This window comes from Ovis aries, chromosome 4, assembly GCF_016772045.2.
Source record: "Ovis aries strain OAR_USU_Benz2616 breed Rambouillet chromosome 4, ARS-UI_Ramb_v3.0, whole genome shotgun sequence".
Taxonomy (NCBI): Eukaryota; Metazoa; Chordata; class Mammalia; order Artiodactyla; family Bovidae; genus Ovis; species Ovis aries.
Genome location: NC_056057.1, coordinates 58155397 through 58170306, shown reverse-complemented (window position 1 = coordinate 58170306; position 14910 = coordinate 58155397). Strand labels below are relative to the sequence as shown.

The 14910-nt window shown below is 40.6% G+C and overlaps 1 protein-coding gene across 4 annotated transcripts in view; it reads right to left on the bottom strand.

The window, feature by feature from the left end:
• DOCK4 (dedicator of cytokinesis 4) overlaps positions 1-14910 on the bottom strand; it is a 471927-nt gene that overhangs the window by 36564 nt on the left and 420453 nt on the right. For all 4 annotated transcript variants that reach the window (XM_060414757.1, XM_012176786.3, XM_027968612.2 and 1 more), the window contains 3 exons: positions 10327-10475; positions 7990-8076; positions 5949-6053 (listed from right to left, as the gene is read on the bottom strand). In XM_060414757.1, the coding sequence (XP_060270740.1) occupies positions 5949-6053; positions 7990-8076; positions 10327-10475 (341 nt within the window). The remainder of the gene's footprint in view (positions 1-5948; positions 6054-7989; positions 8077-10326; positions 10476-14910) is intronic.

The following is a 14910-nucleotide window of genomic DNA, read 5'->3' as shown; positions in this document are numbered from 1 at the left end:
CAGTTCAAAAGCATCAATTCTTCAGTGCTCAGCTTCCTTCATAGTCCAACTCGGAGAAAAACTGGCCAAAGAGGCCTTCTGATCGCCAGCTACATCCATACATGACTACTGGAAAAACCATAGCTTTTGACTCGACGGATTGTTGGGAAAGTAATGTCTCAGCTTTTTAATATGCTGTCTAGTTTAGCCATAGCTTTTCTTCCAAGGAGCAAGTGTCTTTTAATTTCATGGCCGCAGTCACCACCTGCAGTGATTTTGGAGCCCCCCAAAATAAAGTCTGTCACTGTTTCCATTGGTTCCCCATCTATTTGCCATGAAGTGATGGGACTAGATGCCATGATCTTTGTTTCCTGAATGTTGAGTTTTAAGTCAATTTTTTGACTCCCCTCTTTCACTTTCATCAAGAGGTTCTTTAGTTCTTTGCTTTCTGCCATAAGGGTGGTGTCATCTGTATATCTGAGGTTACTGATATTTCTCCCAGCAATCTTAATTCTAGCTTGTCCTTCATCCAGCCCAGCATTCCTCAAGCAGGGTGACAATACACAGCCTTGACGTACTCCTTTTCCTATTTGGAACCAATCTGTTGTTCCATGTCCAGTTCTAATTGTTGCTTCCTGACCTGCATCAGATTTCTCAAGAGGCAGGTCAGGTGGTCTGTATTCCCATCTCTTTCAGAATTTTCCACAGTTTGTTGTGATCCACAGAGTCGAAGGCTTTGGCATAGTCAATAAAGCAGAAGTAGATGTTTTTCTGCTGTCTATGGGGTCGCACAGAGTCAGACACAACTGAAGCGACTTAGCCGCAGCAGATGTTTTTCTAGAACTCTCGTGGTTTTTTGATGATCCAGCAGATGTTGGCAATTTGATCTTTGGTTCCTCTGCCTTTTCTAAATCCAGCTTGAACATCTGGATGTTCATGGTTCACATACTGTTGAAGCCTGTCTTGGAGACTTTTGAGCATTACTTTGCTAGCGTGTGAGATGAATGCAACTGTGCAGTAGTTTGAGCATTCTCTGGCATTGCCTTTCTTAGGGATTGGAATGAAAACTGACCTTTTCCAGTCCTGTGGCCACTGCTGAGTTTCCAAATTTGCTGGCATATTGAGTGCAGCAGTTTCACAACATCATCTTTTATTTATTTTATTGTGGCGGTTTTTGCCATACATTCACATGAACCAGCCATGGGTGGACATGTGTTCCCCACCCTTAACCTCCCTCCCTCCTTCCTTTTGAAATAGCTCAACTGGAATTCCATCACCTCCACTAGTTTTGTTCATAGTGATGCTTCCTTCCTAAGGCCCACTTGACTTTGCATTCCAGGATGTCTGGCTATAGGTGATAATCACATCATTGTGATTATCTGGGTTGTGTAGATCTTTTTTGCATAGTTCTTCTGTGTATTCTTGCCACCTCTTCTTAATATCTTCTGCTTCTGTTAGGTCCCTACCATTTCTTTCCTTTATTGAGCCCATCTTTGCATGAAATGTTCCCTTGGTATTTCTAATTTTCTTGAAGAGATCTCTAGTCTTTCACATTCCATTGTTTCCCTCTATTTCTTTGCGTTGATCACTGAGGAAGGCTTTCTTATCTCTCCTTGCTATTGCTTGAAACTCTGCATTCAAATGAGTATATCTTTCCTTTTCTCCTTTGCCTTTCGCTTCTCTTCTTTTCTCAGCTATTTGTAAGGCCTCCTCAGACAACCATCTTGCCTTTTTGCATTTCTTTTTCTCAGGAGTGGTCTTGATCACTGCCTCCTATACAATGTCATGAACTTCCGTCCATAGTTCTTCAAGCATTCTATCAGATCTGATCCCTTGAATCTGCTTCTCCCTTCCATTGTATAACCGTAAGGGATTTGAGGTAGGTCATACCTGAATGGTCTAGTGGTTTTTCCTACTTTCTTCAATTTAAGTCTGAATTTGGCAATAAGGAGTTCCTGATCTGAGCCACAGATACATGTATACCTGTAATTGAATTGCTTTGCTGTATACCTGAAACTAACACAACATTGTAAATCAACTATACTCAATACAAAATAAAAAAATTAAATATAATAAATTTGCTTGATAAAATAAGACAATACATATCTTCTTGCATATTACTGAAGTCCCCAAATAAGTATCTGAAAACTGAAACAGTTCTAAAGCAATGCTTATATGTCACAAGAGTTTATAAAATCAGGGGACTGCCTCTAAGTGTAAGGTCATTCAAAGGTTGTAAGAAATCATTTTGGAATAAACATAAATTTGGGGCCTAATATTTGAGTTATGGAGAAATAAAAAGGAGATAAGCTTTCTTTCCATTAATTTTTTTTAAAACCATAGTTTTGAGATATAGTTCACAAGCCATAAAATTTACCCTTTTATAGTATGCAATTCGGTTGTTTTTGGTATATTCACAGAGTTGTGCAACTATCTGCATTATATAATTTCAGATTATTTTCATTACTGCATAAAGAAATTTGTACCCGTTAGCAGTCACTCCCCATCTCCCCCTCCCCTTGGCACCTGGCAGCCGCTAATCTACTTTCAGTTTCCATGGATTTACCTATTCTGGACATTTCATATAAATGGAATTACATAACATGTGGCTGTTTGTAACTGGCTTCTTTCACTTAATATTATCAAGGTTCACTCATTTTGTAGCATTATCAGTACTTCATTCCTTTCTTATTGCTGAATATTCTATTGTATAGCTATACCATATTTGGTGTATCCGTTCATCAGTGGATGGACATTTGGACTGTTTCTGCTTTTAGGCAATTGTGAATAACGCTGCTGTGAATACTCATGTACATGTCTTTGTGTGGCTCTGGATGCTGGGAAAGATTGAGGGCAAGAGGAGAACGGGGCAACAGAAATGAGATGGTTGTATGACATCGCTGACTCAACAGACATGGGTCTGAACAAACTTCAGGAGCTGGTGAAGGAAGGAAAGCACAGCATGCTGCCCTCCACGGGGTCACAAACAGCTGGGCAGGACTTAGCGACTGAACAACAACAATTTGTTAATAGTTAATTTTTAAAATTCTTTCTTTAAAAAGGAAATATATACCTATGGGATAAAATATTCCCAAATAGTATAAGCATACAATAACAAGCAAGTATCTTTCCCATCCTTGACCTCAATGATCCTCCTCAGACAAATCACTATTCAAAGATATTTTATGCATTTAAACACTGTCGATAAAGAAATCATTTTCCACAAGGGTAAAAAAAAGCTACCTCAATAACACAAACATATCAATTTATTTGAGCTTTAAATATTATCTGGAAATTGATCACACAGTGAAAGGAAATTTTTAAAGTTGATATTTGTTTTTAAATCAAAGAACAGACTAGATTTTTCTTAAAAAATCAAGTCCCAAGATTCCAAGTGTGCAGTGCCATTTAGAAACCAATAGAGGGTGATGCTTCTCTTTCATTTAGAAGGAAATGCCATTTACTTGTAGAAAAGCTGTTTTCCAAAGAAAGATGATATATTGGTCTATTCCAATTGATATATTAACAAAATTCATTTTATTAGCTGATACGTCTTCTAATTTGCCAAATTTTCTTTAAAATTATGGCTCCTAAACTACTTCTGACTTTTAAAAATCTTTACACTTTTAATTAACACTAATCACACATACACGATAGAGTTCTAGGGTACTTCGTAATACACTTGTTAGCTGAATTCAGAATTTGATCAGGCCTACAATACAACTTTCATGGGCTGCTTTCTCTATTAAAAATATTAAAAATCATACTGTATGACTCATTTGGTATAAAGACAAATAATATCAATAATAACCTAATGTACAATATACACTATTAAATAGCAATCTAGTGTAGAGTATACACTGTGGGATTCCCAGATGGCTCAACAGATAAAGAATCTGTCTGCAATGCAGGAGATGCAGGAGATGCAGGAGACACAGGTTCAATTCCTGCGTTGAGAAGATCTCCTGCAGGAGGAAATGGCAACCTACTCTAGGATTCTTGTCTGAAAAATTCCATGGACAGAGGAGCCTGGCAGGCTACAGTCCATGGGGTCGCAAACAGTCAGGCATGACAGTGTGCACTCACATCCATAATATACACTAAAATATATATTTTAACATTTTCTTTAACCTGAAAGTTTACTCTTTTCTTCTGATTTTGAAAAGAAAACAGTTTTATGAACTATCTAAGAATATTATGGTCCCTAAGCACTGTATCTACTGTGCATAATGGATCAGGTAGCCCTGAGCATGATATGGAATAAAACAGAATCATTGCATTATTTTGAGCCAAGAGAGGAAGGGGTGGTCTGCAGCATGAGAATCAGGTCTGGGCCCTACTGTGGGGTCTCCAGCCCTCTGCGCTGCTCACAGCTCCAGAATATCCCTCCTTTCCCTCGGAACTTGGACCCAGACCTTGTACTCTGCAGGAGGTGGCTGATGACAGCCCAGGACCAGTATGTCCACTTTGAAGACAGTTTTTCAAATTCAGCAAGTGTTCTGAATTTGCCACTAGTTTTGATTTGGAATCAAGCTTTCCTCTGTCTGTAGGCAGGTCCATCTGCAGAGCCGACAATGTATGTGGATCCTCCTTAACCCAGCAAAGAGATTTTATACCTAGGTCTGTGTGGTACCCACATACATGGTTATTTCAATCAGTTAGATGACTGATTTGCTATTTGAGCATTTGTTTTATGCGATACTAAGTGAATCTTTGCCTATGGTGTTTAGGTATTTTATACATACACACACACACACACACACACACACACACATACATATATATCTTCATTCTGAAAGGCAGATACATTCATGATTATTAAAGAAGCAATGAAGTCAAATGTTTCTCCTCTCTGTCCTGCTTCAAGTACCCCCATCCTGTATCTATTCATAGGTGCCAACAGCTGCTGCTCCTGCTAAGTCACTTCAGTCGTGTCTGACTGTGTGTGACCCCACAGACGACAGCTCACCAGGCTCCCAAGTCCCTGGGATTCTCCAGGCAAGAGTACTGGAGTGGGTTGCCATTTCCTTCTCCAATGCATGAGAGTGAAAAGTGAAAGTGAAGTCGCTCAGTCATGTCCAACCCTCAGTGATCCCACAGACTGCAGCCTTCCAGGCTCCTCCATCCATGGGATTTTCCAGGCAAGAGTACTGGAGTGGGGTGCCATTGCCTTCTCCGACCAACAGCTAAAGGAAGATATTTAAGATTTAAACTTTGTAATGAATTCACTCAGTGTTACAAATTATTCCTGTCACTCCTCCTTAGTTGCTGGAGAAGGTGCATTCTTATCTTACCAGTGCTTTTAGGTGAGTATAAATGAGATGTTACAAACTGAAATGTTACGTAAGTTATTTCAGCACTTAAGAGACTAGTTGGCTGAATGCGAAAAATGCTAAGAATGGAGTCAACTATTTTATTATCTGGTAGGTACTTTGGAAAGTCTTGAAAACTTCCCTTTGTAGAAATAGTTTCTACTAGCAATAAGTTGAATCTCTTTGCTGGGTGGCATTTATCTTTTCAAAGTCAGCTAGGACGAACAATGGTCCTCTGGAGCCTGGAGGCAGAGTTTTCCCAAGATGTGAAACTGTCGTCTTTTCTGCGGTCTGCAACTCCCAGGCCCTAGCGCCCGCCATTTTTCTCTAAGACTAACTCTATGGAAATTGCAGGCTGAACAGAAGTAATGCTACCAATTATATACGGGAAACAACTGTAATTGACAAAGATTGCTCATAAAATATAATAAGCTTTGAAACGTAGGAAGAAAATTCAACTGATTGTTTGAAATCTTGGGAAATTATTCAAAACAAGGCATTCTATATGAGTATGATGTTTGCACACTAAAGTTAAAAGAGGATCTTGTGAAGTTATTACCTGCCTTAAAAGGAAAATATGTCATTCATATCTTAGTTTGCTTGATTGGGATATCTATATTGGAAGCATGAAAGCAAATCAAGTAGTATATTACTTACTCTTAAGAAAAATGGAAACTTTTTCCCATAAAATCCAACTCTGAAGAACTCTGGTTCAAGACGTTGCTGGTCCATAATTTTGTCATACAAAGAGGCCTCCATCATCTAGCAAAGAACAGGGGGTGTTTTAGTCATTTTATCTCATCTTTTAGCTCCACCACTTTATAGAAGAGGATATTTCTTCTATAAAAAAACCAGAACGTCACTTTAGTTCCATTTGCAGAAAAGAAGGTTGACTCCTTTTCTATGCTTTAAGGCAGAGATCAGGAAACTTACTCTGTAAATGGCCAGACAATAAATATTTCAGACCTTACAAGTCACCTGGTCCCTGTCATAACTACTCAATTCTTTGAGGTCCATAGGCTTCAGTTTCCTGACCTCTGCTTTAAAGGATTGAGTATATTACTACATGTCCTCACCAGAGGAAATGATTTCTATGCACAGCCTGGAGAATCCCAGGGATGGGGGAGCCTGGTGGGCTGCCGTCTATGGGGTCGCACAGAGTCAGACACGACTGAAGCGACTTAGCAGTAGTAGTCTATCAAAATATTTTCTTCACAATAAAAATTAACATGAACTCTTAGAGGCAAAATCTTTTTGGAGAATTCTTGTACTCACCTGAGCATTCAGTTCTCCTAGGTCATGGTAATTCAGGACATCTGGAAGATGTAACCTTGTACAGGTTGAATGGGGATAAACCAACAAACCAAACAGGGCCCACAGTGCAAGTGTTGTGGGGGCTGAAGGCTGTTAAGTGTGTCTTTGACTGAGGTTGGAAGCATGAAGTACATAAAGATTATGGTTTTCCACTCATGGTATTATCATCTCCAGGTTTCCAGAGAAAGACTAATACTGCAATTGAAAATATCTCCCCTCTCTCCACCCCCAGTAACAGCACCCAAAAGAGCACTTGGCATGAAGTGCAAAGCTTTGAGTTTATAAAAATCTTAGTGACTATGGCACCCAAGGGCCCTCAAAGGTAAACATTATAACCTCGCTTCTGTTCCGGGGACAGGATGCAAAGAGAAGCACAGGGACATTTTTATATGAAACTGCAGTGTCTGCCAAAGCCAGTGTGATGGGCTGAAGTTAAAACAAGGCTTTTCCTCCTTGGTTTTCCTGTTAGGAGAAATATTGATGAACTCCTGACATGAAATAGTACACCCAAAGTACAGGGCTGGCTCCTGCCAGAGGAAGAAGTTACTTGTGGTATAAAGGATACTGGGTTGTTAAAGGTTTATGAGTATTATCTCTTATATTACTACCTTGGAATGAAAAGGCAATATCATAATTTTTAAAAATATACATGTATGTGCATATGTATATATAATCTGATGATCCTGTTTTAGAAACCCTGAAGAGCTTACATGTAACAAGATGATACAAAATGTTTGACCTGATGAGAATAAGGACGTGGAGTACCAGAGGGACTTGTTTGAACCTTCAAGAAGAGAAGGTATTGAGTTGGCCACAGTTCATTGGGTTTTTGTATGATGCTTCACAAAAACCCAAGTGAACTTTTTGGCTACCTCAATATAAAAGATTTGGTTTAGGGACACAGAATATTAAACTCCTTGAGCTCTTGGGTACTAAGACCTTGGTTTCAGTTTTAGCAAATAAAAACATTTCTGAAGCTAAAAAGCTTTGATACCTACAGAAGTTAGCCCCCAAATCTTTCAAAATGCATCAGCTAGCCATTTCTCCTATTTTACTGCACAGATTATGGAACTAAGAATGGAATATTACTGAGATTCGTGTGTGAGTGACAAGCTCTTCCAACAAAAAGTATTAATCCTGGGTTACATGTTATATTTCAGACGTAGTGTTTAGAATAGATCAATAGCTTACATTTTGCATATTAATCAAAAGCATCACACAGGTCAATATGCTGTTTCTCTGGATAAATAGAGGAGTATGCTTCTTTCAAAAGCTTTCTACAAGACACATCAAGATGATCACAAAGTTGACTTCCTAGCACCATGGGGACGTCAATCTAAAAAAGGATTCCATAACCTGATTAGGATGCATGCAGGCACCTTACCCTCATTTTGCTCAGGTTTCTGTAATCATAGTAACTCTCGTACTGCTCTGCAATCTTCCGGCACAAGATGATGCCGTTCTCCCAACACTGTGGACGAGTGAATAACATAAATGTTAACAATCTCATGGCATTTACTAATTTCCACCCAGAGGTCAAGAGGGGACCACTCTCAGATGATCAAGCCTTACTTCTTAACTTTTAAAACCTACCCTTAATAGTACCACTGCAATTTTAAGCATGAAAATAGCATGTAATTAACAAGTTCATTATTTAAAATATTTAGAGAGTTGAAAATGATAACCTACAAGTCATTAACATATGGTGCAAAAACAACATTTCCTGGTCTCATCTCAAAACCATTATCCTGAAGATGTGGAGTACACACACACACACACACACACACACACACACACACACACACACACACACTAGAATATTAGTCAACCATCAAAAAGAATGAAATAATGCCATTTGTAGCAACATGGGTGGACCTAAAGACTATCACGCTAAGTGAAGTGAGTCAAGGAAAGACAAACAGCATATGATATCACTTATGTGGTATCTAAAATACAACACATATCAACACATCTATGAGACAAAAACATACTCACAGACATGGAAAACAGACATGTGGTTGCCAAGCGGGGGTGGGGAAGGAATGGATGGATGGACTGGGAGTTTGGGATTAGCAGATACAAACTAGTACATGTAGGATGAATAAACAACAAGGTCCTACTGTGTGACACAGGGAACTATATCCAACATCCCGTGACAAACAGAAATGGAAAAGAATATGAAAAAGAATATTATATGTACAGATGAGTCACTTCACTGTATGGAAGAAATTCACACAACATTGTAAACCACTACACTTCAATAAAATGAAAAAAAAAGTAATAGTTTATAGTTAAAAAATAAACAAAGCATGCTGAAATAACTGCAGTTCCACAATGGCCAAGGAGATGAATGAGCAGCCCCTCAGGGCTGGGGTATGCGGAACTGCCACTGACCCCTAAGGTCCAATTATCCACAGCTGGCTCAGTGGGTTCCTTGTCGGCCCAAGCGTACTTGTAAACTGCAAGGGTCTAAGCCAGCTGGTTACTCTCAGCAGAAATGCAAAAATTCTTCAATCTAGCTCAGGTGTCTGCAAATTTTCCCACCAAACAGTAAATGCTTTAGGTGTTGTGGGCCATACAACCTTTGTCACAACTGCCATTAAACTATGAAAACATCCTCAGACATGCATACGCTTGGCTGTGTTCCAATAAAACTTTACTGACAACTGAAACATGAATTTCATATAATTTCTACAGGCCAAATACCATTCTTCTTTTGAGTTCTTTTGACCATTTAAAAATGTAAAAGTGATTCTTAGTTTGCAGGCGGAACTGAAACAGGCAGTGAGCTGTTTGACCCATGGGCTATAGTCTCAAAGTCCTCATAAAGCACAGCCTCCCGGGAATGGGCCGAGAGAGGTTCTGTAACAGCTTATCTTTCAGGTGGAAAGTTTACTGTGGGAGGATACAGAGGCATTTCTTTGCTACTAACGCAATGAATGATATGTCAGTGTAGTTAGATAAATAATAGAAGAGTATAGGAATAAAGCAATTCCCTGGCATCAAATTTTTAGGAGTACCCAATTATGTTTTATAAAAGACTGACAGTCACTGGGTGTATTTTCATTTCCTGTTTAACCTTGGCACTTTGAAAGATATATTTAAATCTAAGACATGTATCACCAAAGCATCCAAGTGTTCAAATCACCTGGGGTCAGATTCACATTTTTTTTAAAGAGCACTGCAAACCCTTGAAAAGGGAGCAGGTGGCAGGGAGGTGACATGCTGAATTGCTTTATTAGCTCAGGGAGGTTTTCAACACCCTATAGCAACTCTGAGTGTATGACGGGATGTCATAAAATTCTGTAAATAAATTTAGTTTCATTTATTTCACCTTAAAAAAAATGAACTGGGACAGATTACTATGTGCCAATTTGGGGAGGTAGGGGAGGTGTGATAGTGGTTTTTCAGATAATAAAATGCCTGGATGTTGAAACCTCTAGATGAGGGTCTCTCAAGATGGGGTCCAAGTTCATACACACTGGAATTTTCTGGATTCCTCATTAAAATTGCAGAACCTCCTGGCGCAAGCCAGACCTACTTAATCAGAATTTGCAGGAGTGGGGCCTGGGAATCTTAATTTCAGTCAACTCTTGGGAGTTGTGAATGCACACTGAAAATCTGAGGGCCCCTGCTTGAAGAGGTGGCCATCAATGAACTCGAAATAGAGGAAATGTGACAGTCACCTTGGGAAGGGACACAGGGGACTGGGGCCACTTACCTTGCCTCTGTCAAAGTTCTGGATGATGGCGAGGTGCAGGTGCTCCTTGCGCTGCCATTCCGTTTGCATGGGGTAGGTCAGGAACTCCCGGAGGGGCCGGTCAGACCATTCCAGCAGCTCATCATATAACAACAGCGTATATGCAGCCTCTGAAAGATAAGCGGGAAGGTGATGATCGAGACAAGACCCCAATGCAGCTGGTTCAGGATAAGCTGGATTAAGTCCTTTTTTTCTGAATTTCACGATACTGAAGAACACATGTCCAGGACATATGCAACGGAAGGTGAATGAATGAGAAGCACCCCGGGAGATGGAATTACCAGAGACTTGTGTTTGATCTTTTGGCTCTCTTTATTTTCTCTTTCTCTCCTTCCTGTTTATTTCCTACCCCTACTGTTCATATATACCAGCATAATTAAAATGTTGAAGGATAGCTCTGTAGCTGGTTCAAAATGCAGGGGAGACATGCTTTCGTTTGCTACATAGGTTCACTGGTAAAGCCTTTGGCAGGGGACTATGGGTAGTTTCCACAGGCCATGTTTTGTTGTTGTTCAGTCATTTTCAACCCTTTGTGACCACATGGACTGCAGCATGCCAGGGTTCGTGTCCTTCCCCACCTCCTGGTGTTTGCTCACACTCATGTCCATTGAGTCGGTGATGCCATCCAACCATCTCATTCTCTGTCGCCCCCTTCTCCTCCTGCCATCAATTTTTCCCAGCATCAGATTATTTTCCAGTGAGTCAGCTCTTCACATCAGGTGGCCAAAGTACTGAAGGTTCAACATCAGTCCTTCCAATGAATATTCAGGATTGATTTCCTTTAGGATTGACTGGTTTGATCTCCTTGCTGCCCAAGGGACTCTCAAGAGTCTTCTCCAACACCACAGTTTAAAAGCATCAATTCTTCAACACTCAGCCTTCTTCATGGTCCAACTCTTACTTCCATACATGACTACTGGAAAAACCATAGCTTTGACTATATGGATCTTTGTTGGCAATAAAGGGCATGCTTAAGAAACAAAAAATGATAGCTCAATTCTCTTGGCTAATAAAAGGCTGAAAAATGTGAAAGTAATACAGCAAGTCCCCTATATACAAATGAGTTCTCTTCTGTGAGTGTGTTCTTAAGTGTAATTTATTCATAAGTCCACAAAGTTAGCCTAGGTACCCAACAAACACAATCAGCTCTATAGTGCTGTACTGTAATAGGTTTATAATACTTTTCACACAAATAATACATTAAAAAAACACACAAAAATAAAGAAAACATCTTTAAAGTGCAGTACCTTGAAAGTACAGTAGTATGGTACAACAGCTGGCACACAGGGGCTGGCGTCCAGTGAACAGGCAAGAAGAGTTACTCACTGGAGAAGGGAGAGGAGGTGGGAGATGGCAGAGCTGAAGGATCGTCAGCAATAGGAGATGGAGGGCAAGTTGCCATTTCACTCACGTTGACATTGATGGAACACATGTTCACATCTTTGAAAGTTCGGAACTTGAAAGTTCGTATGTAGGGGACTTACTGTATGTGTGTGGGGGGGTATCAGGGTACAGACAGAATTTAGAAGGGGAAAAGCTAGAGAAGAGTTCAGAGAAGAAAAACTTTTAAAATCTATTAACAGCCAACAGAGAAAGGACCAGAAAGGGTAAAAGTATTGGATAAGAAGAGTATGAGTGTGTGTGTGTGTGTGTGTGTGTGTGTGTGTGTGAGAGAGAGAGAGAGAGAGAGAGAGAGAGAGAGAGAGAGAGAACAAACTGTGTGGGCTGTGTACTCTGACACCCCCTCTGGCTGGCCCCACAAATCTTCAGTAATGGTTACTAAAGTCATGACATGTTTGGTGTAGCGGGAATTTCCTGGGGAAACATGTGAAGGGATGACATTCTATACACGTGTATAGAAGCGGTGACCCACAGGCTTAAGCATGGCTGACAGGTAATGTATTTAATAGGATACTTGCCATTCTGCAGGTCTCTTCTTTTCCTGAACCATAAATACGGCCAAATACATCAAGAATGGGAACCAGAACTCACTGTCCCTGATGAAAGGCTATAATAATTTTTTTCACCTGACACTATAACAGCCAACTTACTTACTAAACCGAATAAAATGATAAAATCCTTATGTTAGGTATCCATTTACCAACCATCCCCACACATGTCTGAAAATACACAGTAGTAACTTTTAATACAATATCCATAAATGGTAATTCTTTTTCTTCATTTATTTGCTTTAAGGATAACTACACATAAGGTTCCTAAGTAACATGTTACGTTCCAGTACTGTGACCTGGCCATCTCAATGCATTAAATACAGTTGCAATAAGAAAGGGCGGGGTCCCCAACACTATTTTCTTATCTCTTAAGTGTAGAAGTCCTGTAAGGCACAGGTTCTGGCTGTATTTTCCTCTTTAATTACCTTTGATGAGCTCGACCCAGTAACTTCAATGATTGCAGCAAAACTTTTCATCACCCACCAGCAGTCTCTTATTCCCCAGCATTCAGTGTGCAAGCTGTTACTAACACAAGTTTTCTTTAATGCAAATGATCACATTGCTCCCATGAGTAAAACTAGTCAATGATTCTCAGTAACTATTAAAAACAGAATGAATTTGGACTTCCTAAAGTGACACAGAAGGCTGCCCATGATCTGGTCCCTCCACTCACATTTTTCCAATGTCCCCACTTATGACAGGTAAGAAGGAGACTGCTACTGTGAGCCTGCTACTGTCTTCCTAAAAAGCCTCCAGCCCCTCGACCCCATCATCACTTTTGCCGAATGAAACATGATGCAACCTGACCCAGAGGCGGCTGCCTGTCAGGGACACAGGCGCCTTCCACTGCAGGGACAGGGGACAGGCCCTTTCCTGGGGCGAGATGGACAGAGCGCACGTCTGCTGGAGGGTGTCGATTAATCGGTGGATGTAGAAGCAGCCAAGTTCGCCACGACGTGGGTTGCCATGGAAGACTGCTTCACAGGGGATAAGACAGACGATGATGATAACAAGATCATCAGAGCTGTGCTGTATTTGAACAGTGTCCTCATTTTCCCTGAGGCCTCCTGAGATCACTTCCTAATCTTTAATTACCCACATACCCTTATAATGCCAAGCAGCTAAGAAAACCCCAAGGGCACCTTTGTTTTTCTGTCCACACTCTTGCTCCTGTCACCTGAACAAACTAAGATTCCTCTCCCTTATCACACCAACCAACACCTGGGGTCCTTCACAGCCTGTTCCTTCAAGCCTTTAGCTGCTGAATAACTCCTATTTTATCTTAATGACACAGCTCCAGAATGATCATCTTCGCCTCTCAGATTTCTCTTGTATCTCCCTGAGCTTTCAAAAAATATCCTTGAGACTAACCATGCCACAGTGTAAAGGTGGAATAGTGGGGAGGGCAGAGGGAACCCCTTCCCACATCTCAGCTGCCCAAAGGGAGGGACCGAAAAGGCAATGAAGGTCAAATTTACACAGAGAGAAAGCAGAATGGTGGTGCCAGAGATGAGGGGAGGGGAAAATGGGAAGTTACTGTTTAATGTGTACAGGGTTTCAGATTGGGTGGATGAAAAAGTTCTGGAGACAGATGGTGGTGATGGTGGCCCAGGAACATGAGTGCACTGGATGGCCACTGAAGTGTCTGCTGAAAAATGGGTGAGATGGCAAATCTTATGTTATGCACATTTTGCCACATAAATAAAATGAAAAAAGGGGGGAACAATGAAGTGTTTCTAATCTGTAAATTGCTATTCAAGTAATGTTTGCCCTGGGAAGGTCCAAGGGATGGCTGGAAGGTCAGGTGTGGGTGAGCTGCCCCTGAGAAGGGTGGGAAAAGAAGTAACCACTGGTGGGCTTTTTTATACAGTTCTTCTGTGTATTTTTGCCACCTTAATCTCTTCTGCTTCTGTTAGGTCCTTGCTGTTTCTGTCATTTACTGTATACATCTTTGCATGAAATGTTCCTTTGGTATCTCCAATTTTCTTCAGGAGATCTCTAGTCTTTCCCATTTTATTGTTTTCCTCTATTTCATTGCATTGTTCACTTAGGAAGGTTTTCTTATCCCTTCTTGCTATTCCCTGGATCTCTGCATGGCAGAAAGCAAACAGAAACTAAAGAGCCTGTTGATGAAGGTCAAAGAGGAGAGGGAAAAGGCTGGCTTAAAGTTCAACATTCAAAAAACTAAGATTAAAGCATCAGGGCCCATCATTTCATGGTACAGGGATGGGGAAAAAGTGGAAACAGTGGCAGATTTTATGTTCTTGGGCTCCAAAATCACTGCAGATGGAGACTGTAGCCATGAAATTGAAACATGCTTGCTCCTCGGATGAAAAGCTATGACATCCAAGACATCCAAAACCTAGACAGTGTGTTAAAAAGCAGAGACATCACTTTGCTGACAAGGGTCCATTTAGTCAAAGCTATGGTTTTTCCAATAGTCATGTATGGATATGACAGTTGGACCATACAGAAGGCTGAGTGTCAAAGAATCGATGCTCTTGAACTGTGGTGCTGGAGAAGACTCTTGAGAGTCCCTTGGACAGCAAGGAGATCAAACCAGTCAATCCTAAAGGAAATCAACCCTGAATAT